Raw genomic sequence first — 26,642 nt, 5'->3', positions numbered from 1 at the left:
ATTGGAAAATAAGAAGTCAAAATTAGCCTTGTTCACAGACAACATGATCTTATACCTAGAAAAATCTAATGACTCCATCAAAAAACTATTAGAACTGATAAGACAAATTAAGTAAAGTTGAAGGATACAAAATCAACATGTGAAAATCAGGAAGATTTACATATGCCAATAGTAAACAATCTGAAAAATCAAGAAAGCATTCCCATTTATAGTAGTTACAAAAAATATAAAATAGCGGCCAGGTGCAGTGGCTCACGCCTGTAATTCCAGCACTTTGGGAGGCCTAGGCGGGCGCATCACGAGGTCAGGAGATAGAGACCATCCTGGCTAACATGGTGAAACCCTGTCTCTACTAAAAACACAAAAATTAGCCGAGTGTGATGGTGGGCGCCTGTAGCCCCAACTACTCCGGAGACTGAGGCAGGAGAATGGCGTGAATTCGGGAGATGGAGCTTGCAGTGAGCCGAGATCATGCCACTGCACTCCAGCCTGGGCGACAGAGCAAGACTCCATCTCAAAAAATATATATATAGATATATATGTGTGTGTGTGTGTGTGTATGTATGTGTATATAGTTATATATGTGTGTGTGTATATATATACACACACACATAATACCTAATCAGTCAAAAGACATGAAAGATCTATACAAGAAAAACTATAAAACTCTGATGTAAGAAATTAAAGAGGACACAAAAAAAGGAAAGATACTCCATGCTCATGGATTAGGATAGTTAAAATGACAATACTACTCAAAGCAATGTACAGATTCAATGTCATCCCCATCAAAACACTGACATTCTTAACAGAAATATTTTTAAAATCCTAAAATGTATACAGAACCACAACAAAAGACTCCAAATAACCACAGTGACGTTGAGCAAAAAGAACAAAGTTGAAGGTATCACACTATCAGACTTCAAAATGTACTACAAAGCCATGGTAATCAAAGCAGCATAGTACATAGGCACACAGACCAACGGAAAGGAATTGAGAACCGAGATATAAATCCATGCATTTACAGCCAACTCATCCTAGGAAAACGTGCCAAGAAGATAAAATGGGGAAAAGACAGTTTCTTCAACAATTGATGCTGGGAAACTGGATAACTATATGCAGAAAAATGAAACTAGACCTCTATCTCTCACCACACACACAAATTAACTCACAATGGATCAAAGACTTAAATCTGAGACCTGAAACTATGAAACTACCAGAAGAAAACATTGGAGACTGTTAATTCCCAGTATCAGTATCAAGGATACTGGTTTGGGCAAATATTTTTTTGTGTAAGACCTCAAAAGCACAGGCAATCAAAGCAACAAAAATAGACAAATGGGATTACAGCAAGCTAAAAAACCGCACAGCAAAGGAAACTATCAACAAAATGAACAAACCACAGAATGGGAGAAATATTTGCAAAGTATCCATCTGACAGGAATTAATAATTAGAATACATAAGAAGCTTCAACAAATCAATAGTAAAAAAAAAAAAAAAAATTCTACTGTAAAATACACCAAAGATCTGAATAGACATTTCTCAAAAGAAGACATACAAATGACAAACAGATATATGAAAAAAATGATCATCACTAATCAGAGAAAACTACAATGAGATCTCATCTTGCCCTACTTAAAATGGCTTACATTAAAAAGACAGGCAATTAACAGACACTAGCAGGGATGTGGACAAAGAGGAATCTCTGAACACTGTTGGTGGGAATATAAATTAATATAGCCACTATGGAGAACAGTATAGAAGTTCCTAAAAAAAAATTTAAAATGGAACTATCCCATAATCCAGCAATTCCACTACTGGGTATATATATACAAAAGAAACGAAATCAGTATACCGAAGGGTTATCTGAACTGCTATGCCTATGGCAGCACTATTCGCAATAGCCAAAATACGGAATCAATTTAAGTAACCATCAACAGATGAATGGATAAAGAAAATACGGTACATGTACAAGATGGAATATTATTCAGCCATAAAAGAGGCTGCCTGCAGTAACATGGGTTGATCAGGAGGCCATTACGTTAAGTGAAATAAGCCAAGCATGTACTCACTCATATGTGCGAGCTAAAAAAAGTAGATCCCAGGCCGGGTGTGGGGGCTCACACCTGTAATCCCAGCACTTTGGGAAGCCGAAGAGGGCAGGTCATTTGAGGCCGGGAGTTTGAGACCAGTCTGACCAACATAGCAAAACCCCGTCTCTACTAAAAATACAAAAAATTAGCCAGACGTGGTGGTACATGCTTGTAGTCCCAGCCACTCTGGAGGCTGAGGAACAAGAATCACTTTAACTTGGGAGGCAGAGGGTGCACTGAACTGAGATCATACCACTGCACTGAAGCCTGGGTGACAGAGACTGACTCCGTCTCAAAAAAACAAAACAAAAAATGAAAAACAGATCTCTTGAAGATAAGAGTAGAATGGTGATTACCAGAGGCTGAGGAGCGCAGTGGGGAGGAAGGAATGAAGGGGAAAGAATATAAATGTATTTATTACCACTGAACTGTACACATAAAAATGGTAAAGATAGTAAATTTTACACATAGTTTACCTCAGTAAAAATGTATTTAAAAGGCTACAATCATATCTTAAAAGGAGAAAAGAATATCTGCAAATTCACTGAGAGTCTAATTTGAATCTCTAAAAGGTGTTAAAATCAGTTAATTGCCTATGATATCACATAGTAATTGCAGGCTTAGCTATTTCAGTAGATAATTTACATCTTGCTATTCAAATCTCTTAGAAATCAGTCACGTTTTTAGCTAAGGAATTATCAATGAGAGTATCAAATCTGTAATATATACATATCTTTTTGAATTTTAATATGGATTATAATTTGGCTTTAACTTATACTCACAATCATCACTATAAACATTCATCCCTGCATAAAACAATTACTCAAAACATTGTCTTTCGGAATAAAAAATAAGACACAGTCTCTGTCCTCACAGATAATCATGGGGGGAAACCAAGGGAAAGACACACATGCACATACATGCATGTTATATGCTGGTCAGGGAAGAAGAGAGTGACATATAATAAAAACAGATCGAGCAAATACTGTTAACAGATATAAATATGTTAACATTATCCAGCAAATACTGTAACAGATATACATATGTCATAGAAGCTGAGTAAACAGAACAACTCCTGGGGTAACTGGAGATGTTTTCCTTCTCAAGAGGTGAGAAGTTTGTTGTTTGTTTTGAGATAGGGTCTCACTCTGTTCTTATGCTGGAATGCAGTGGTGCAATCGTTGCACACTACAAGTGCAAATTCCTGGACTCAAGTGATCCTCACTCCTAAGCCTCCAGAGTAGCTGGGACTATAGTTACATGCTACTGTGCCCGGCTAATTTTTAAATTTTCTGTAGAGATGGGGGTCTTGCTTTGTTGCCCAGGCTGGGTGGGCAAATCTTGATGATGCAATTTCAACATGAGATGACAAATTTTTTCCGTAAAGGGCCAGAGAGTAAATATTTTAGGTCCTGTACACCTAAAAAAGTTTAGGGCCTACAGTGATAGGGCAGTGACAACCACTCTAACACCAACAACAGATGCATACAGTAGTGACAACTACTTTATCACTGTAAAGCAAAAGCAGTCACAGACAATACGTACATGAATGCATGTGGTTGTGTTCCAATGAAACTTTTGTTTACAAAAACTGACAGTGGACTAGATTTAATCACAGACTGTAGCTTGCCAACCCTTAAAATCTAACACTACAGCAACGCATTCATAGTGTTTCAAGACATTTGGTCAACGAATGGCCACAGACTACAGTGCATTTTGAGTTTGTAGACCTGTTTCTTTACAATTAAACTTTTTTATTTGCTCCTGGATTGCCATCTCTTGTTGTTAGCTTACCATTAGGGAACCAATCATCCCATTTCTAATTTACAACACACTAGAAAGCCAGACAATCAAGTTCTACCGTTACCAGGCTTCACATGAAGATCCTGTGGATCTTTCTAATGAGCAATATGTGTATGAACTTTAGTAGACAAACCTGTGATTTCTACTCAGTATTGAGGTGGGCTTTACATACTTATTATTTTGACTTTTACGTCACACACAAGACTGCGTTTCAGACAGCTATAAATCATTATCAACACAGTACCACGTTAAACACCAACAACAGACACATACATTTCAATATTTTAACACCACTAATTAAAATATGATGACCACACAGTCAAGATTTACAAATAATTTGCACTACATTTTAGGTAATAAAAATTTACATTTTGAAAGACTTAATCATTAAAAATTATAAATTAAGTTTTTTAAAGAACAGCACCTTTACTTACTTAGGCAACATTTTTAACTGGTTTTCTCTAAGCTCTAATATTTGGAGTTTAGTTAATCTGCAATACAAAAAACAAATCACGTATCTAGGACAAAGACAATGAATTTAATAAATTAATGTTATATTCTAATGTTTTAAAGGAAGCAATATAATTGTGTAATTACTATATGCAAAGTAATATATTAGAAATTACAGAATACAACATAAAATACAAAGGAAGAAAAGACTATTTTTGCTCCTCAAAATTATGGTCAGAGGAAAAGGGTTAGCACTTCTACACATTTTCAAAGTGACAAAGTGATTATCCCCAAGAATCAATCGTCAGGAATTTCATACCTTTTACCAAAAATGCTCACAAAAATTGTTAACTCTTGGTAGATTCAAAAACAATAATGCAACTCTAAAGTGCTGTTCTGAGAAGAAATAAAGAAACAAAACAAGGAGGAGAAATCCTCTGGCACTTCATGGATGTACATGCCACTAAAACTAGAGAGAAAATGAACAGACTAAGTGATGCAAATGCCAGATACAGAAGAGGAATCTGACAAGAACATCAATGATTTTTACATAAAAGATGGCTACAAAATTAACATTTAGTTGACTAGCATTTTCTCTAGTAGTTAAACTCAGTAATAACTTCATATCTATTATTCATTCATCTGTTTAAAAAATTACTCAGAGATTTGAGGGTGGCAGGGAGATGATGAGGTCACCCCGAGAAACAGATTCCCTTTTCTCAAGAATTTTGATTACAGCAGGGAAGACAGATAAATCAATTATTAGATCATTTTAGAATGCTAAGAATACAGCATTCAGTATCTCAAGCATACAGAAATTACCCCCATTGAAACATTGTTTTGGCCACCTAAAAAAAACATTTTCTTTTTCCTTCAAACTCTCACTGATTATTGTTTACTAGGAAAAATTAATTCAAAGCCACCAAAGAGACTATAAAAGTCACAATGCTTGGGAATAATTTTAAAAGAGCCTATGAAACTGTAATTAGTAGTACTACCAAAGTAGCTTATAGTTTTGTAAACTTTATAAGAGCTAATAATAAAAGGTTTTAGAAGAAACCATAATTTACCTGCCAAAATTAGCTGGCAAGAACTCAAGAAAAGCATCATTCAGATACAACTGGGTTAGGTTTAACAGCTGAGAAAATCCATCAGGGAGCCTACATAAAATACCAGAATTTAAATTAAGTTCATGTAAGAAATTCAGTCTTTTACTTAAATCTAAGACTCTCATAAGATATCTTTCCAACAGACAGAAAAGTCACTTCTTTACTTTTATAAAAGCCCCTTCAAAGATTTGCCTTTTATAATTACCTACTTGTTTCAATGTATCTTCATCACATTGTAAACAAAAAATGAGGCAATATTTGTTTTAATAATATAAAATCTGAACAAAACAGTCAACTATGAATGAGCCACAATACATAAAAATGTATTTAGGGTATAACTCTGAAATCAGCAGACACTCTTGAAATCTGTCTTATCTCTCAATCAAAAAGACTAGATAAGAATTTCTAAACCTTGGCAGAGAAATTTTGGGCTGAATAATTCTTTGTTGTACCTAGGCTGTCCTGTGCACTGTAGGATGTTTAGCTACAACACTGATCTCTACAAACTAGATGCCAACAGTGTACATGCATGCACACACATACCCCACTATGAAAACCAAAAATGTGTCCAGAAACTGCCAAAGTCTCCTGGGGCATGATAGCCCCCAGCTGAGAATCACTGGTTGAGATTACTTTCAATTTCAATATTTGGCTCCTAAACAATTTTAAGATTATACGGTTTTATAATAAGCAAATGAAAAGAAATAACATTTAAAGCTAAATGACATTAGGGCCATGTAACAATCTACATGTGTTAGCTTTACTTCTATTTTTTGTTGATTATGAAACAAGTAAAGATCTAGAATTTGATGCTAGAGCAATACTTTCAAATGAAGAGACTAGGCATAATCTTTACATGTTGGTTCTGGATTGCTATGCTTCTTTCTAGTCATCTTTTGCTTCACCATTCCATTTTTGCAAAATTTAACAGCCTTGGTGCCAGGAAAACTTTCTGTTTACAGTCATCACTGTCATAAGTGGACATTCACAATCTCTGATACACTGCAACCAATCATATATTTTTGTTGTTGTTGTTATTGTTTTATGTTTCCTGTTGTTTTGCCTTCTATTAAAACTGTGAAGAAACTTTTGGTTTCCTTTACTGTTTTCAAAAGTTTGAAGGTAACCACACACCTGATTTGAAGGCAAAGACACTCTTCTAGGGTGTAAATAACACAGAGTGAGGGAATGTGGATTCTACTCTCATTTCTGACATTATTTGTGAGACTTGGAGCAAAACACTCTCACTATCTCTTTGGGATCACAATTTTACGTTAGTAGTATATGGGGTTAGAGAGATTATTTAAAAGATTCCTTTTTAACTCTAAAATTAAAACTTTGTATAGACTTAAGATTGATAAAAAATTTTTGGTAAAATATGTACAATAATATCTACTGTTTCATAATTGTTTTCTTCACAAAAGTAATTTATAATTCACCTAATAACTTACTTGGAAATAGGGTTTACACTGGCCTCCACAACTGTCAAAACTTTACAATTTTTTATATTTTCTGGAAACTCCTGTATGCCTAGAAAACAAAGATCAAATTAAAAGATTACAAAGGCCAAAAATAACACTAACAATAATACATACCTTCCAGATTCTAAAGTAATATACCAATTAACAAGGAAGTAGATGAACTGATAACATCAATGTGAACTAAACAATGACCTCCACAACAATTTCTTTATCTTTCCTCCTCGTTTTATTTGCCTCTTTATAACTGCTAATTACATACTGCTAAAAAATTGATTTTTACCTTTATTTCCTTCTTCTGAAAATTAGTGCCTTCTCCATGTGATGTTAAGGACCTAAATTGTAGAACATTTAACATTCTTTCTGTTTCTCTCACTTTAAAAAAAAAGGACTGTTTTTTATTATTTTTATTTGTTTTTAAGAGGGAGTCTTGATCTGTTGCCCAGGCTGGAGTGCAGTGGGGCAAACTAGGCTCAGTGCAACTTCTGCCTCCTGGGTTCAAGCAATTCTCCTGCTTCAGTCTCCTGAACAGCTGAGATTACAGGCACCCGCCACCATGCCCAGCTAATTTTTGCATTTTAGTAGAGACGGAGTTTCACCATGTTGGTCGGACCGGTCTCGAGCTCCTGACCTCAGGTGACCCACAAACCCCGACCTCCCCAAGTGCTGGGATTACAGGCATGAGCCACCCCACAGGCCAAGAATTGTTTTTTAAATGCTGGCCTCTTGATTGAGCTGGTTCCAAACTTACATAAGCAAAGCTGAAAACAAAGCTGCATATCGAAGAAGACAATCTACATCAGATATCCCAGTGGATATATTGCCTGAAGGCAGCACTGTCCAGCCTAAGATAATGAAACACTTTCTCTTTCCTGCAACTATCCTATTTTTCCTAACTATATTTATATTCCCCTTTTCTCAACCTTTTCCCTTCACATAACCCAGTGTCATGCCAAAAATATGATTAACTGCTTTAAAATGCAGTGATTTCTTAATACTATGATAGATATATTCAATAGATCTATTAGACATTTCAGCTTTGGAGTATCCTAGACGAGTGCTTTTCAAGCCAAAAGAGGTAAAGGATCATGGTTTTTAAATTTTCCAATCTGTTGTGGACCAATACATTTACAAAACACTGTACAACTGGAATAATATCAAACTGCAGTGAAAGATTCTGAGCATTTACTCATTCCCTGACATTATCACAGCCAAAATAAAGTAATAAATAATTTGTGGACTACCATTGGTCCACAGATCAACTTTAAAAAGCACTGTTCTAATCTAAACTAAAGGAATGCTAATTAATAACATTTAAGACATTCCAAAAATGAATTTTATATAGTCTGTGTTTGTAAGATCCATTGCTCCATTAACATGATATGGTTAACAGGATTGTCATTAGAGAACCATTTCAGACCCTTTCGACTTCATCACTACATGATTTTAAGTAAACAAGTTTACCACAATATCATATATAGAATGTCAGGTGATGAAAAATGAATGATGCAAAACCACCAAATAGGAAATGACACAGTAGTAACTGTTTCAGTCAAAATTCATCAATGGATGCTAAAACTAGTGGGTAAAAGTATGATGAAAAACAGGGTATTCATAGAGACTCAAAAGATTATTTCCACACAACACTTAGCAATTAAAAAGGGAAAATTCACTTCACAGTAGAGAAATCTGACAAGCACCACCTTAACCTTCAAAATTGCTTGAAAGTTGGCATCATCAGTTAACATCATCATAATGTGGCAACTAATCTGAGATGTACTGAGAAACAATATCGTATCACTTTGGACATATACTTGCCAAAAATGCACAACCTGAATTTAATCATAAGCAAACACCAAACAAATCCAAATTAAGTAAATTATGTCAAATAAATGGCCAATAACTTTCAAAACTATCAAGGTCAAAAAAAGACAAAGGAAGACTAAGGAAGTAACCAAAGGAAGACTAAGGACCCATGAGACCTAACAAATAAATGTAATATGTGAAAGTAGCAAGTGTTTGTGAGGATGTCAAGAAACTGGGAACTACACACATTGCTGGTAAGAATGCAAACTGATATACCCACTATGGAAAATAGTTTGGTAGCTGCTCGAAATGCTAAACATAGAATTTTTAACTGGTACTTTTTTTGACTACTAATTCAATTTAATGTTGCATTCCCTGGTCTTCTCAGTTTTCCACTTCTTACACTGATTTTGGTAATTTATTTTTCACTTAATCTAAGTTTTAAAATTTAGTAGCTTTGTATCATTCATTCTTCCCCTGTTGAGTGGGAAAAAAGTCATTTTTAATAAAAAGATGATAAAATAGGAATGTGGGAGATTTTTTTTTGGAGATGGGAGACAGGGAAATTTTCTTACTGGTGAAACAAACTTGGCAATCCTATTCCAAGCCTCCAAATTAATACTGATCTACAAGACATTCTTTTTACTTAGAATGCTCTTCCTTCCAGCAAAACCAGTAGGATCTTCTGAAAGCCTATCCTGATCTCTAAACTCAATGAAATTTAACTCTCCAAAAAGTTCAATTATGCATTTTATGGCATTTTTACAATTGTTTACTTTGTATTAGTTGTGTATTCTTCATATTACTGCTAGGTTTTATTTCAATTGACCCAATTCTCCACTTTAAGTACATGTTACTATATAGTACATTGTACCTTTGTACAACAAATGCTTGCTGAATTTCACTTACCTACCATCTTCTTTCCTCTCATTCATTTACATACAAAATACTTAACATTATTGCGTTTTTCCTTAGGAGTGAAATCTTTATTAGTTCTTCGACAAACAACTGTCTTTAAGTGATCACTCCATTGAGGGTGCATTAAAATGATGCTCCTAATATATTACAAGAGCACCCCTTTGCTGAACTGACTAAATATTTTTTAAATGAAAGGGCAGTGTCTGCTGCTGCAGAGCCTAAGGAGAGCATGTAGCGGTGCCCGGTGGCAGTGGGGCTCGAATTGTACGGTACTTGTAGTGCTCAGGGGCCAATGTGGAGTTGTGGAGTTACAGAGGAAGCAGAGGGAGTTTTGAATTACTATGAAAAAGTTGCACTGAAAATTTCCATATTTTTTTAAAGTCATTCTGTGGAAATGTTTGCATTTCTCTTGGGTAAATACCTAAGACTGGAACTGCTGAGTTAATTATGTGTCTACTGATGTGGTGGATTACACTGATTTTCAAGTAATGATCCAACCTTGAATACATGGAATGGATTTGGTTGTGGTGCACAATTCTTAATACTTTTTTAAAAGTAAAACATTCCATGTTTGGGTGGAGCAAGAAAACATTCTATAAAGTTCTCACTGGCATTCAAATTCTTTTTTTTTTTTTTTTTTTTTGAGACAGAGTCTCACTCTGTCGCCCAGGCTGGAGTGCAGTAGCCAGTTCTCAGCTCACTGCAAGCTCCACCTCCCGGGTTTATGCCATTCTCTTGCCTCAGCCTCCGAGTAGCTGGGACTACAGGCGCCCGCCACCTTGCCCGGCTAGTTTTTTGTATTTTTTAGTAGAGACGGGGTTTCACCGTGTTAGCCAGGATGGTCTCGATCTCCTGACCTCGTGATCCGCCCGTCTCGGCCTCCCAAAGTGCTGGGATTACAGGCTTGAGCCACCGCGCCCGGCCTCAAATTCATTTTAAAATTTAGCTAAATATCTCAACTTTATTGGTTGTTATTAAAATCTATTAAGTATTTTGAAATAGCCAAGTAAAAGATATTATTTCTAGGAGTTACAGTATTTTTAGTACATGACAAAGTCTATCTAAAGAGAAAAAGACCTAAGACTATATAATATGTTCTACTGATCTAAAATACCATATGGAGAATAATTTCAAGTTTTAAATTATAAAGTGTTTAATTCCTATAAAAATGTATTTATTAGTTTAATATTATTTAGTGGAAATTAATACTTGGATCATCTCCCACAAATACAAATGAATACTTCATATTTATTTATTAATTTATTCGAGACGGAGTCTCACACTGTTGCCCTGGCTGGAGTGCAGTGGCACAATCTCAGCTCACTGCAAGCTCCGCCTCCTGATTCACACCATCCTCCTGCCTCAGCCTCCCAAGAAGCTGGGACTACAGGCATCCACCACGATGCCCGGCTAATTTTTTGTATTTTTTTAGAGAGACAGGGTTTCACCATGTTAGCCAGGATGGTCTCAATCTCCTGACCTCATGATCCGCCTGCCTCGGCCTCCCAAAGTGTTGGGATTACAGGCGTGAGCCACCATGCCCGGCCCTGAATACTTCATACTTTTTATATTTTAAAGTACTTTATTCCATAGCATATGGTTTATAAAAAGTACTCCACAAATGCCTGTGAAATTACAAATTCTAAATTATTATTGGCTTTCAGATACATAGTAGTAATTTTGCCCTAAGCAAATAGTTTTGAAACACTGGTGTTCTACTTCTGAAAATTGCTAGCAATGTGTTTAGTCTGACTTCGATTTCTACCATATACATTTGTAGGTTCTAAATCTGTATCTCCAGTTCCCACCTCCCTCCTTAGCTGCTGCTAAGAATTTTCAAATGCCCATTAGATTTTGTTCACATGCCTCAAACTCGACCTATCCCAAGCTGAAATTACCTATCTTCAAAGTTATTCAGCAAATGTTAGTATCAGACAGTATGCTATATACCACAGATATTTAAGGCATAGTCCTTTCTCATGAGAAGCTAAAATGCAGTAAGGAAAACAAACATTTTCACTTGACTAGCTTCTCCCCACTACATTAGTAGTATTCCTTCTCAGTAGCTTTTGTATCTTCTCTTCCGCCAGATCTGTTAAATGTTGGGGTCCAACCAGGGCTCATTCTTTAGCCTTCTTTTTATTGACAAATCATGCCCTTGGCGAATGCATCTAATCTCAGGCTTTAAATATCCATATGGTGACAACTCCCAAATATTTATCTCTAGCACAGTTTTTCTCTTGACTAAACTCCAGACCCCTATAAACAACCAGAACTCAAAAAAACTGAGCTCCTGATTTGTTCTATTAAAAATTACAACTCCCACAGATTTCCACATCTCAGCTGATGGCAACTGTCCTTCCAAGGGCACGACCAAAATCACTGACAGCATCCTTGACTCTTCTCTCACATCCCACATCCCATCCATCATGAACTGCTGTCAATTCCACCTTCAAGCATATCCAGGGGCTGTCCTCATCTCACTATGTCCATCACTATCACCTCAGATGACTGAAACAGCATTTGAACTGGTTGTTTGTCACCCATATGCTCACAGTCCCTGTCTATATATATAGCCAGATTAAACTTACACACAAGTCACATCATGCTCTGAATTATCTATTCAAAACTTTCCAAGCGACTCTATTTTACTGACAGTAAATGTCAAAGTGCATACAAATGCCTCCAAGGCCCTTCATCAGCAGCTCCTCCAAATCGCCACCTCCCTGGTTTCTATTCCTATTGCACTCCCAACTTGCTCACACTGTTTTAGTTACCCAGGGAACAGTCCTCACACATGCTGTAGACACTCGCACCTTACAAAATAGCTTCTCATACATCCTTACCTTAGTTATTCACATGGCTTCCTCAAGCTCTGGCTCAAGGCCTACCCTCAACAACTGTGTTACCTACTCTCCAAAGTTGGCTCATTTTATCCTTTCAGATAAAGTATACAGGGACAGGGCACAGTGGCTCACGCATGTAATACCAGCACTTTGGAAGGCTGAGGTGGGCAGATCATTTGAGGTCAGGATTTCGAGGCCAGCCTGGCCAACATGGAGAAAACCCATGCAAATTAAAAATACCAAAACAAATTAAGCCAGATGTGGTGGCCTGCACCTGTAATTTCAGCTACTCAGGAGGCTGAGGCATGAGAATCGCTTGAACCTGGGAAGTGGAGACTGCAGTGCGCTGAGATTGCACCACTGTACTCCAGCCTGGGCGTTGGAGATTCTGTCTCAACTCACGCATACATACATACATATGCACACACACACGACTGAATTTTTTCACAATTTACTTCTTAATTCTCTAACAGTGCCAACTATCTGTTCTTTTCTAATTATCGTGACTTCAATAAATAATGCTGCTTCTTTGACGTATACTTTTTTAGTAAGAAAATTCTGCTGGCCAGGCATGGTAGCTCACATCTGCATTCCCACCACTTTGGGAGGCCAAGGTATTGGGAGTATTGTTTGAGGCCAAAGAGTTCAAGACCAGCCTGGGCAACATGGCAAAAACCCATCTCTGCAACAACGACAACAAAAAAATCAAAAAATAGCCAAGCATGGTGGTGCATACCTGTAGTCCCTGCTACTCAGGACGATGAGGGGGAAGGCTCCCTTGAGCCCAGGAGTTCGGGATGCAGTGAGCTATGATCATGCCACTGTACTCCAGCCTGGGCAACAAACAGAGTGAGATGCTGCCTCTTTAAAAAAAAAAAAAAAAAAAAAAGACTGCTGCTCAAATGTAAAATGAGGCTCTAGATTAGATATCATAAAACACAACTGTCTTCTCCAAATCACTCTCACTTAGTTACAGGGGAACTCTCTCTCTTAACTTCCTAGAAAGAGAAAATCCCTCCTGACGCCTAGGAGCTGGCCTGGTACTATCACTAGTCCTTGGTCTTAATACAAACAAGCCCTGGCATTCAGATGGAGGCCTCAGTGTTATCCTGCTGAATAAAACTATTTCACAGAACATCAATATCACACCAAGCCATTCTGTAACCATGATACATCAAGACAAAAACAAATTTATAATCATGTCTGAAAAAAGACAAAACATGATATTGTCCAAACCAAAATATACCATACAGCACCTTTTCCCAGATAGTGACTGATGTATTGTTCACTGATTACAGCTTTAGTTGTACTCTAATCAACTTTCCTATAGAAAACATTAAGACACCCAATCGGAGACTGCAAAGAACACATCAAGCCCAGGTGGCGGTGGAAAGGCTGGAGGACACACCTAAACATATGGAATCCCCAAAGCCGGGCAGCCAGGGCCAAATCCATATGCTCCCAACATCAGGTGCCCTGGAGGTTCCAATCCTGCCCACCCACCAACTATTAACCCACTCTTTCCCCCAGGCCCTGTCCTCCTCCCCCAGGAGCACCCCAGGGCAATCCAGCTTTCCCCCCAGGCGGCAAGCATTCCTCCTCCTCTTCCAGCAGTGATTCTGACTGAATACAGGCCCTGGACCCTTCCCTCAAGTCTCACCAGTTCTGCTCTCCCATCAAACTTCAGATGCCATGTTGTACTGGGGGAAAGTAGCCCTTGTGCTCCCCACCCCCTACCTCCACCTGAGCCTCACCCTGCTGTTAGGGGAAATGGGAAGAGGATTGCCATGGCCTGGCCATCTTGTTGCTGCTTAGATAGATCATATAGCTAATGAATTAGGCAGGGGAGCTATTTTTTGAAGATGATGGACTAAATGTTGAAGACAAGTTTGAGATCTGTAAAATGTAATTTTTTACTTCCGCTTATAATACTTGTGATTGGGGAGGTTTGCGGAAATTTAATTATGATGAAAAACCTCTATCTTTTTTGTAATGTTGGCATAGTTGGGGAATTTAGTGGCAAATACATTCCCCAGCAGGCCTTTTGTTAGTTGCACTAACTGCAAGGCTGCTGGGAAGTAGAGTCTGCTTGGTCGATGAGCTTTGACTGCCGTTTTGGAACATTACCTCTCCTCCTTAGCCCAATATGCTGTCTCAGGTCCTATTCAAATAAAGTTTACTAGAGAAATCTCCTAGTAAAAAAAAAAAAAAAAAAATACCCAATCATAGAATTACTCCACTTCTTGGCAGCATCCCATCCAGGGAAAATCAGTATTTTCTGAAACCTTCCCAATATCACCAAACAAAAGCCCAAATCCTGTATTTTTTTTTTACGCCTTCTGCAACCCTCATGAATCCCAATAATATGAGTTTTTGCTCACTATGAAGTAATAAACCCAAACTGTTCAACTGCAAGTGAGTCCCTGGTGGTCTGTGACATGCAGATGTCAACATCCCACTGTCCCAGTTGTTTAATTTAAGTCAACAGGAGTCCCTTACTGTTCCTGTACTCTAAAGGCAATGATTACCATACTACAGAATAAAACACTCGAGTTCTGGTCAAAATTAACTGGAAATTGCAAACTCAAATGATAGTTTCCAGAGGATAACAGATGTATGATTTGGACCAGATATAAGACAATGAATAATAATGCCTACACTACGGTAGGCCACAAATGAGTGCACATTCTAGTTAACAGTCTCCATTTATCAAAACACTTGGCAGTGGCCAGAAATCACCAGTCTAAACATGGACAGTGTAAAACATGGTTTTCTTTCTTTTATTATCTTAAATAAAGTGATTTATTAAAGCAGCTGAGTTCAAGCATCAACTACAAGGCAGAATGGCAATTTTAGAAATTTAAAACACAAGAGCAAAATACCATAACTTCTCCATCAATCTGTAATATTCTCTTAATTTCTTTTAGCTTAATGTGAAAAGGCTTTTCCACTAATTTGTCCCCAATCATCAGATTTTCTCAAGTTAAAAGAACTGCTTTCTGCTTTGACCACAAACTTTCAATTCACTCTTCCTGGGCTTTTTAATTCAACTAAAGAGAAATTCCTTGGTTAACCTTGCTAGTATTGCCATATTAGACAGAAAGATCTGAGCTACTCTTTCTGGTTTTTCTGCCTTGTAATCCCTGGCATTTTATTCAGTATGTTCATATAAGACAATTAATAGCTACACGGTTTTTCTTTTATCTCCCCTCCCCACCAGCTTTCCCCATCCACCACTTTGACAGAATGTTTTAATCATATCATCCCAGTCTTCCCTACAAGAAAAGTCATTTGAATGCAACAGCAGATCATTTCTCTAATACTGGCTGCTATTTGCAACAGCTGGGATAGCACCTGAGAGAACTTTTTATAACTTTAAAAAGTGTACACGCACATGTATGTTTATTGCAGCACTATTTACAACAGCAAAAACTTAGAACCTACTCAAATGCCCATCAATGACAGACTGGATAAAGAAAATGTGGCACATAATACATCACAGAATACTATGCAGCCATAAAAAAGAAGGGGTTCATGTTCTTTGCCAGGACATGGATAAAGCTGGAAACCATCATCCTCACCAAACTAACACAGGAACAGAAAATCAAACACTGCATGTTCTTGCTCCTAAGTGGGAGGTGAACAATGAGAACACATGGATGCAGGGAGGGGAACATCACACACTGGGGCCTGATGGGGAGTGAAGGGAAAGCAGAGGGATAGCATTAGGACAAATACCTAATGCATGTGAAGCTTAAAACCTAGATGACAGGTTGACAGGTGCAGCAAACCACCATGGCACGTGTATGTCTATGTAACCTGCACGTTCAGCACATGTATCCCAGAACTTAAAGTAAAATTAAATTAAATTAAATTAAAAGCATACAGTAAACCACAACTCAAGAAAAGAAAGAGAAGAGCAAAATAAGACTCAGAACAAATTAACATTCCAGTTTTATCACAGACTGTAAAAGAAAAAACTGAATTTGTTGATAAATACAAATATTAAATCCCTTAAAATTATGTATTTCCTAGACTGATCCATTTCATGTGTTTAACAATCTTACAGATGAACTAACAAATTTAGATTAAGTCCCCAGTGTAACAACCAGACCAATAAACAGAGAAGCAAAGAACAGGGGCCATTTCTTTTTATTCCTAAACCATGCTAACTTAACAAATGAAAAACACTGATAAGAACTACATAAAAAATCAGAAACTGGTTGGGCACGGTGGCTCACGCCTGTAATCCCAGCACTTTGGGAGGCTGAGGTGGACGGATCACAAGGTCAGGAGATCGAGACCATCCTAACACAGTGAAACCTTGTCTCTAATAAAAATACAAAAAATTAGCCGCGCATGGTGGTCAGCATCTGTAAGTCCCAGCTACTGGGGAGGCTGAAGCAGGAGAATGGCGTGAACCTGGGAGGCGGGGCTTGCAGTGAGCCAAGACTGCACCACTGCACTCCAGCCTGTGTGACGGAGTGAGATTCCATCTCAAAAAAAACCCAGAAACTATGACAGCCTAAAAGTCAAAATCCTAAAAGCAAGTGCTTTTAAAGAAATACAGTTTGATGATAGGATGAATAACAAAGTATGCCACAAGTTTCCTACCTCCTTCCAAACAGTGCACAACAGCTAATGAATCTGAAAACTGTACCTAGCATATTATGATAAACTTAAATATTAGACTGAAATGACATAAAAACCTTAAAGGGGAAAACACTAGAGCTTAAATATAAGTAAAATAGTAATAGCTTAAATTGTATTATTAAATTTTAATAACTTCAAAATGTTACATTTGCTTAAATGTACTAACCTTTCTTTTAGGCAGTCTATTACCAAATCAAAAATGCAACAAAATTTGAATTTCTCACATCCAGTCACATTAACCTAATATGCATGCTAATATGCAACCTAGTATGTGTGCTTTATTAATTTTCTTTTCAACAGAATAGAGCTATACAAAAGCATACATATTAGGGTTGAACACTACAGGCTGATTAATATTGTCTCAGCTCTCTAAAAGTAAAATGGGTTAAATACACCACTTACGATGAATATAAGGAATTAAAATAACTAGAATTTTTACTTGGCAAGGTAATTTCTGACACTATGAGTCTCTTGTCTCCTTTCAGCTAGCCTTGTTATGAACAATGAAGTGAAGTTTCACTTAGACATCAAGACTAAAAAGAAAGAAAATACAAGTAACAAGTAAAATGCAAAAAACTGATTCTGCAAGTTAAATAACAGATGTGGCCCTTTCTATGTGAGGAATCATATAAAAAGAACAGACCAATTTAATTTTTAGTCAAATAAACTAAGTCTTATTGGCAGCAATAAGTAATGTCATTCCTCCGTGAGGCAGAACACTTAAGTACTTATCCTAAATCTTTTGATCACATAAAGATTATCTTCAATGCCTCAAAAACACTCACAGGTTGAAATAATTGTTTAAAAGTTTTCAATATAGTAGAAGCAACAACAAAATGCTAAACTAGAAAGGTAAAAGAGCTACTCTGCAGTCTAATAGGTTGCCATAACTCTACGACATGTAATTCTTTAAATAGTTATACAAAAGCCTAGGACATTAATTTAATGATGCTGTAGGGTTAGAACATAGCCATAATTCCACTATTCTCATTTTAGAGTAATAAACATGAGGTTAATCCATTTGCATGAAGCACATACGCAAGTATTTTCATTACTGAGCCAAGCAATATTTCTATACCATAAAGAATGTTAGCAAAGTTTATCCAATACATACAATTCCAAATGCGTAAGATTTTAAATCAATACCCAAATTACCGAGTCTCTTTCCTTATACCTTAACAACTCCCATTTAAAAAGACCAGAAAGATACTCCTTTATGATGAAAAGGTAGATGTGATGACTTCTAAAGTGACAATAATTATTGAATTCTATAATACTCTAGATTAATTTATCTGTCAACATATATAGAGATACTCCTTTAGGATGAAAAGGTAGACATGATGACAACTAAAGTGACAATAATCCTAGAATTCTATAATACTCTGGATTATCTGTCAACATCCGTAGAAATCTGATGATAATCCAGTTCATTTACTTCGGAATGTATCAGGCACCACCAGGCACTATACTAAGTACTAGGGATGGAAACACAAATTTCACACTGCCCTCAAGGAAAAGTTTGAAAAGGCAGACATTTAGCTTGAATAAAATAATGAGGGGAAAAGTCACACAAATCAAAAGCCAACTGATCTAAACTCTTCTAAAATGGAAACTGTCATGAAAATCATCAGCAAACTGTTCCTGATTTAAAAGCACCAGAGACACAACAACTATAGGCTTTACATGATCTTTAACTTGAAAGGAGGGATATGGAGAAGGGGCCTAAAGAGTTTAAAAGAGCATTATTAGGCAACAGGGGAAATGTGATGTTAAATTTCTCGAGAGTGATAATGATGTTGTGGTTATTCCGATTCCCCTGTTCTTAGGGGATGTATATTCAAACATTTAGGAGTGAAGACAAGATGCCTCCAACTTAAATTTAAATAAGCTTAGCAAAAAGACTTTTGCTTTATTTATTTATTTATTTGTTTGTTTGTTTGTTTATTTATTTATTGAAGTCTCGCTCTTGTCCCCCAGGCTGGAGTGCAATGGCAAGATCTCGGCTCACTGCCACCTCTGCCTCCCCAGCTCAAGCAATTCTCCTGCCTCAGACTCCCGAGTAGCTGGGATCATAGGCATCTGCCACCACGCCTGGCTAATTTTTTGCACTTTTAGTAGAGACGGGGTTTCACCACATTGACCACGCTGGTCACAAACTCCTGACCTCAGGTGATCTGCTCACCTTGGCCTCCCAAAATGCTGGGATTACAGGGGTGAGCCACCGCGAACAGCCAAAAAGACATTTTATATAAGCAATGATATGCATATATCTTTTTCCTGAACATATTTAAATTCATATACACGAAAAAGAGAAGTAAGACAAAAGTAACAAAATGCTAACAACTGGTGAAGCCATGAATGTTCTTTTAGCGTTTACATAGGTTTCTTATTTGAGCACAATTTTTTTTTGTTTTTGAGACAGGGTCTTGCTCTATTTTCCAGGCTAGAGTGCCATGGCATGATCACGGCTTACCGCAGCCTTGACTTCCCAGGCTCAAGCAATCCTCCCACAACAGCCTGAAGTAGTCGGAACCACAGGCACATGCCACCATGTGCGGCTAAGTTTATGATTTTTTGTAGAAACAAGGTTTTGCTATGCTGCCCAGGCTGGTCTCAAACTCCTGAGCTCAAGAGATCCTTCCACCTTGACCTCCCAAAGTGCTGGGATTACAGGTGTGAGCCACTGGGCCTGGCCAAAAATTTTTAAGATAGCTAGATAAAAAGCAGGACATCACTATGAATGAATCCAATCTAAATAAAAATTAAATAATAAATGTATTAAAAATACAAATAGCCCTAAAGTTAAACAGCTCAATAAAAAAAGGTAAAATAAAATACAGTACTATCTTTAAAAGTAAAGTTTATTAGTTATTGTGAACTGAACGTCAGTATAGCACTAACCACTATAACCTTCACCTTAACCTAGGATGAATATAATAAATAAATCCTTGAAACAGATTTTATTCCTTAAAACATAAGTCCTGATTTGATCATAATCCTATAAAACATACATTTCGATGACCTGCAACTAAAATAAATAGAATTTAATAAGTGGAGATGTGTATATATATATATATATATATATATTTTTTTTTTTTTTTGAGAGTCTTGCTGTGTCGCCCCAGCTAGAGTACAGTAGCACAATCTTGGCTCACTGTAACCTCCGCCCCCTGGGGTTCAAGTGATTCTCATGCCTCAGTCTCCCAACTAGCTAGGACTACAGGCACATGCCACCACAACTACAGGCACAATGCTAATTTTTGCATTTTTGGTAGAGACAGGGTTTCACCATGTTGGCCAGCCTGGTCTTGAACTCCTGACCTCAAGTGATCTACCCGCCTCAGCCTCCCAAAGTGCTCAGATTACAGGCGTGAGGCAACGTAACTTTGTGTGCATGTGTGAATGTAGACAGACCCCTGGTTAATTAGCCTGCCAAAGTTAACTGTTAATTATGAAAACAGGATGACTTTTAATAAGCCCTAAATGCTTCATAAGTCCTAAAATTTAGGAAAACTTATAGGAGAAGGATTACTTCCGGACACTCATATCATTAGGACAAAGCTAAAAGCTGTGGAATATGATTACTACAAAACCGCTGGCACTGTTGCACTAACTTGGTGGGACTTGTTAATAAACTTTTTTCCCCCAATTCTTATTAAGCATTATATGACAGTATTCAGTGTTTGTGAAAGTCCTGTATTTGGTCAGACCATTTAAAATTTATCCTCGTGTGATTCTTTCTTTTTTGTAATTATAAAAGAAATACACGCTCATTCTAAAAATTTCAAGGGCTGATTTCTCTCTCCTTCTGAGGTAATAAGGACTTAACATTTTAGAATATATCTTCCATACTTAGTATCAGACTAAAGATACTAAACAAGATACTTGGCCTTGTTAATAATTTCAACGTATATATAAATGTGATATATCATATTAACAAAATGAAGAAAAAAAGCTCTCAAAGGATGCAGAAAAAGCATTTGACAAAATTCAATGTCCTTTCATAACAAACTCTCAACAAATCAGGTACAGACGGAAAGCACCTCAACACAATAAAGGCCATATGTGACAAATCCACAGCTCACATCATACTTAACAACGAAAAGTTGAAAGCTTTTCCTCTAAGATCTGGGACAAGGTAAGGATGCCTATTCCTGCCACTTCTTTTCAACGTTGTACTTAAGTCCTATCCAGAGAAAGAAATAAAAGGATTCCAAATTAGAACAGGAGAAACTGAAGTGTCCCTATCTGCAGACAACATAATCTTATATATAGAAAACCCTAAAGACTCCAGCCAAACTACTGGTAGAATAAATTCAGTAAACTTGCAGGATACAAAAATCAACATACAAAAATCAGTAGCATTTTTATATACTAACAAACTATATGAAAAGATTATTAAGAAAACAATCCCATTTATAATAGCTACCAAAAAAATAAAATACTTAGGAATAAATTTAACAAAATAGGTAAAAGACATACACACTGAAAACTATAGAACATTTGATCAAAAAAATTGAAGCAGCACAATAAATGGAAAGAAATCTTGTGTTCATTGGACTTGAAAATCAATATTGTTAAAATGTCCATACTACCCAAAGTGGTCTACAGATTCAACCCAATCCCTACCAAAATTCCAATGACATTTTTCATAGAAAAAGAAAAAAACAATCCTACGATTCATATGGAGCCACAAAAGACTGAATACCCAAAGCAATGGTGAACAAAAAGAACTAAACTGCAGGCATCACACATGACTTCAAAATATGCTACAAAGTAACCATAATCAAAGCAGCATGGTAATGACATGAATACAGACAGACCAATGGAATGAAATAGACAGTCCAAAAATAAATCCATGTATTTTGTCAATTATTTTTTGACAAGGGTGCCAAGAACACATACATAAATGGGTATAGTCTCTTCAATAAATAAAGGGCAGTGTTGGGACAACTGGACATCCACATGCAGAATGAAATTAAACTCTTATCTTACACCATATAAAAAATCAACTCAAAATGGATTAAAGACTTAACTGTAACACCTGAAAGTATTTAAAAAAAAAAAAAAAAACACTAGAAAAAAATATAGGAGAAAAGCTCCATGACATTCTAGAGCCTGGCAATGGCTTGAACAATGTTTTTTTTTAATATCACCCCAAAAGCACAGGCATAAAAAGCAAAAACAGACAAATGGGATCACACCACACAAAACAGCTCCTGTACAGCCAAATAAACAACAGAGTGAAGAAACAGCCTATGGAGTGGGAGAAAATGTTTGCAAGCTATACATCTGAGAAGGGGTTAGTATTCAAAATATGTAAGAAACTAAAAAACCTCAATAACAAGAAAACAAGTAATCTGACTTAAAAATCAGCAAATGACCTGAATAGATAGTTTTCAACAAAAGACACACAAATGACCAACAGGTAAATGAAAAATGTTCAACATCATTAATTATCAGGGAAATGCAAATTAAATCTACAGTGAGATACGACCTCACACTTGTTAGAATGAGTAAAAAGACCAAAGATAAGTGCTGATGAGGAAGTCGAGAAAAGGGAATGCTTGCACACTGTTGGTGGGGATGTAAATTAGTATAGCCACTATGGAAAACAGTATGGAGGGTCCTCAAAAAATTAGAACTACCACAAGATCCAGCAATCCACTACTGGATATTTCATTCAAAATGAATGAAATCAGTATGCTGAAGAAATATTTACACTCCCATGTTCGTTACAGCCCTATTCACAATAGCCAAGACAGGGAATCAACCTAAGTGTCCATCAATGGATGAATGAATAAAGAAAATACGATATACACAATGGAATACTATTCAGCCTTTAAAAAGAAGAAAATCCTGTTAATTTGCAGTAACATGGATAAACCTGGAGGACATTATGTTAAATAAAACAAGCCAGGAACAGAAAAAAAAAAAATACCACATAAGCTCACTTACATATGGCATCTTGCAGAGGCAGAGGCAGAGTAGCATGGTGGTTACCAGGGGCTGGGGATGGGGAAGCAGGGATGTAGGATTGGAATATGTTGTTCAAAGGATATAGAATTTCAGTTTGACAGGAGAAATAAGTACAAGAGATCTATCCTGCAACATGATGACCACAATTAAAAATGTAAAAACAAACCAAAAAAACCTCTTACATTTATTCTCCACGTGCTTTAAGCTATGACAGATTTTATGTATATATATTAAACAAATTCTAAGCCAAGGCTGTAACATTTAATTTTACTGTATTTGATACAAACAGGTGGCAAAACTTGTAAAGTGGGGCAACTATCTTTACATAAAATATTCTTAGATGAAGTTCATATTAACGTATTAGATTTAACTTATTTTTATATTTTTATTTTTGAAAACTCAATAGAAATCTTAGTAATGAAACATGTTCCCAAGTGCAAAAAATTACGGGCAAAAAAAAACCTTACCATTCTTGCTGACATCCAGTTCCCTGAGATTAATAAGGTTTGCAATGGATGCTGGTAACGTTGTTAAATCATTGTCTGGCAAACTCAGTTTGTGTAAAGACTGACAGTTAAAAAGTTGCTATTGAAAAAAGGGAGGAAAGAATGTCAATTATATATATCTTTAACTATTTCATGAACTTTTATACATAAAAATAATATCAGCCATATTAAAACTGAATGAGTTATAACCTATACTAATACCAGGAAAGATGTCTCATTGTTCTGGTTACACTATTATAGACATGAATACAACTGAACCATTCAGATTAATTTATATCTTCATATTTCTACCTTAAGCAAAATGCACGTAGTGAGAGTAAGTATATGGCTGTATTCTCTGTTGAGTTAGTACAAAAAATAAGTGGCTATTAAATGTGATCAACTCTGGAGCTTGTCTTTCAAGCAATCTTATTCCAAAATGAAAGTCCTATTTAAGAAGAGTATTCTTCTAAAAATGTAAAAGTGTTAGGTATGATAAGATATAAATGATTCAGTTATTTGCACTGTTGTAGCAAGACTTTCCCTTTCCAACAAAACCCCTAAACCAAGACTCTACTGGTGGTGATCAGAGAAGGAGACAAATTTTGGTCTTCCATATTCTCTAGAACTAGCTAAGGAAGATAAACTGCCTGCTGAAGAACAATATATAAGGAAGAACAGTGAATTACCCTACCACAACCTAGATTTCTAGTTCATAAATATGTGACCAACAACCTTTAATTTTTATCCATAGCCATATAAAGATTTCTCTGTAAAATAATCCCTAGGATAGCAGTGGCTTTCAAAATGTTCTTACTGACCACCAGAAAAAAGCCTGTTGCATAGCATCATCCAGTATGTATATACACACAAATCTAAAATATTTTCATGAAACAATGGCTATATACAACACACTCCATTTTCTATTTTTTATAATTAAGGCTGCAAGAGTAGATGTAAGATGTTCATTAAATTTGAATTTCAGATAAACAACAAATAATTTTTTAGCAAAGTGTATCTCACAATTATATGGAACACACTTACACTAACAAATTATTCCTTGTTTATTTGAAAATTCTAATTTAATTGTCCTATATTTCCTAATTCTCGCAGTCCAAATTTATGGTTCTTTTTTCAAAATGCTACCCACACATACTAAATTGATTTTATGAGCTACCAATGGGTCGCTACACAGTTTTAAAAACACTGCTGTTTGGGTGGCAAAATTATAGCAATTTAATTGGTATAGGATAATAAGAAAAGAAATTGATATAGGATAATAAGAGACTGGGATTTAAGAAGAAAAAGTACACTGAAAAAAGTTTGGTAAAAAAAAACAAGGTGATAACTTGAGAAGGTGTTTCATGGCAACAAACACTCTCCTTTCAGTTGTTACTAGACTTCAGAAATTTAAGTCCTCCAAAACCTTTTCAAACAAATTATAAATGGAGGAAAACAATAACTGTATGAACTCAAAAAAAGCTGTTTAACAATAAAATTATGACATGGCAAAGGGACAATTACCCTCAATTATAACAATGCACATTAATGTCTTATGAAAAGTAGAAAAAGACAGCATTAATTTCAATTATTGGTCTAGTCAAATCTACTGACTCTAGAAATTATTTAGTCTCATTATTTACCTTAATGGCTACAATGCAACTAAAATTAAATACAAAATTTTACGTTATCTGCACAAGTATAAAAGCAATTAACTTGAAGAAATACAAGTTTAAAAATCGACTTTTAAAAATCTGAATTGTGCGGCATACTCTAAGATACAATTAAACCAAAAAATTCAAACACCACACAAATATATTGGCAACTTTATAGCAATATCAGGAATATCATATGTCTAGGTATAAAAATAACCAAAGGTAATTCTTGAAAGAAAGTATTAGCATACCTTTGGAAGCTCTTCAATCTGATTAGCATCTAAATAGAGCTCCTCCAAGGTTTTTTCAAAAGTAAAAATCTCTTTCGGAACTTGTTCTAAGCTGCAGTGAGAATAATCAAGAGTAGTGACAGTCTCCTCTTCCCCTCGTAGACAGCGACATGGTACCAACCGCACAAACAAACTTCGTTTTGTAGTCATTTTTAGACACTGCAATATTCGAATAAAAAGAAATTAAAAACATACATGTTACAATGGTTTTTCAGAACAAATCATTCCTATCTATCACAATTCATATGTCACAGATAAACACTTCTCCCGCCACTATACAAGCACAATGGAACCCATTTAACAATGCTTTAATACCCACATTTATAGCTACTGGATTTCAAATTGAATTCAAGCTCTTTAGTACTTCACAAAACAATCCATGAAGTAGCCATTTACATACATGCTTCTTCAAAAACTGTGCTTTGAGGCCGGGCGCGGTGGCTCACGCCTGTAATCCCAGCACTTGGGAAGGCCGAGGCAGGCGGAACACAGGTCAGAAGATCGATACCATCCCAGCTAACACGGTGAAACTTCATCTCTACTAAAAATACAAAAAATTAGCTGGGCAAGGTGGTGGGCACCTGTAGTCCCAGCTACTCGGGAGGCTGAGGCAGGAGAATGGCGTGAACCCAGGAGGCAGAGCTTGTAGTGAGCTGAGATCAGGCTACTGCACTCCAGCCTGGGCAACAGAGCGAGACTCTGTCTCAAAAAAACAAGCAAACAAAACCGTGCTTTGAGTCTGCTTCTTAGTTCTCAACAAGAAAAACTAAGACAAAGATTTTTATTTAATTTTACTTAATCTCTGACTCTAAGAGTTCTACATGTCTTCATTAAGGACTTGATTAGGTGCAGTTTTGAGTAGGAAGTGGGAATGCAAAGATATTTTCAGGTCTTCTTAACCAGCCATCAGGGATCAATCACCCTATAACCTTCCTATGAAAAGTCAAAGTTTCCACATGAAAATTCCCACCTACTCCAAGTATATTTTGTTTAAATTAAATATTGGCCCTATAGTTTTTCTAAAGAACTTGTATGTCTGAGATGTGTTTAAGGTTACACACTGGTGCAAAAACTTGCTT

At 36.4% G+C, this 26,642-nt stretch overlaps 1 protein-coding gene across 7 annotated transcripts in view; it reads right to left on the bottom strand.

Annotated features, from left to right (window-relative positions):
• ERBIN (erbb2 interacting protein) overlaps positions 1 to 26,642 on the bottom strand; it is a 145,618-nt gene that overhangs the window by 54,736 nt on the left and 64,240 nt on the right. For all 7 annotated transcript variants that reach the window (XM_033179723.1, XM_033179721.1, XM_033179722.1 and 4 more), the window contains 5 exons: positions 25,525 to 25,722; positions 23,601 to 23,718; positions 6,905 to 6,983; positions 5,415 to 5,504; positions 4,329 to 4,385 (listed from right to left, as the gene is read on the bottom strand). In XM_033179723.1, coding sequence (XP_033035614.1) covers positions 4,329 to 4,385; positions 5,415 to 5,504; positions 6,905 to 6,983; positions 23,601 to 23,718; positions 25,525 to 25,713 — 533 coding nt within the window. In that variant the 5' untranslated portion in view covers positions 25,714 to 25,722. The remainder of the gene's footprint in view (positions 1 to 4,328; positions 4,386 to 5,414; positions 5,505 to 6,904; positions 6,984 to 23,600; positions 23,719 to 25,524; positions 25,723 to 26,642) is intronic.

The sequence above is a fragment of the Trachypithecus francoisi genome, unplaced genomic scaffold (genome assembly GCF_009764315.1).
Source record: "Trachypithecus francoisi isolate TF-2019V2 unplaced genomic scaffold, Tfra_2.0 Lachesis_group2, whole genome shotgun sequence".
Lineage (NCBI taxonomy): Eukaryota > Metazoa > Chordata > Mammalia > Primates > Cercopithecidae > Trachypithecus > Trachypithecus francoisi.
The sequence above is the reverse complement of the archived record's forward strand: the minus strand, read 5'-3'. Positions and strand labels throughout refer to the sequence as shown.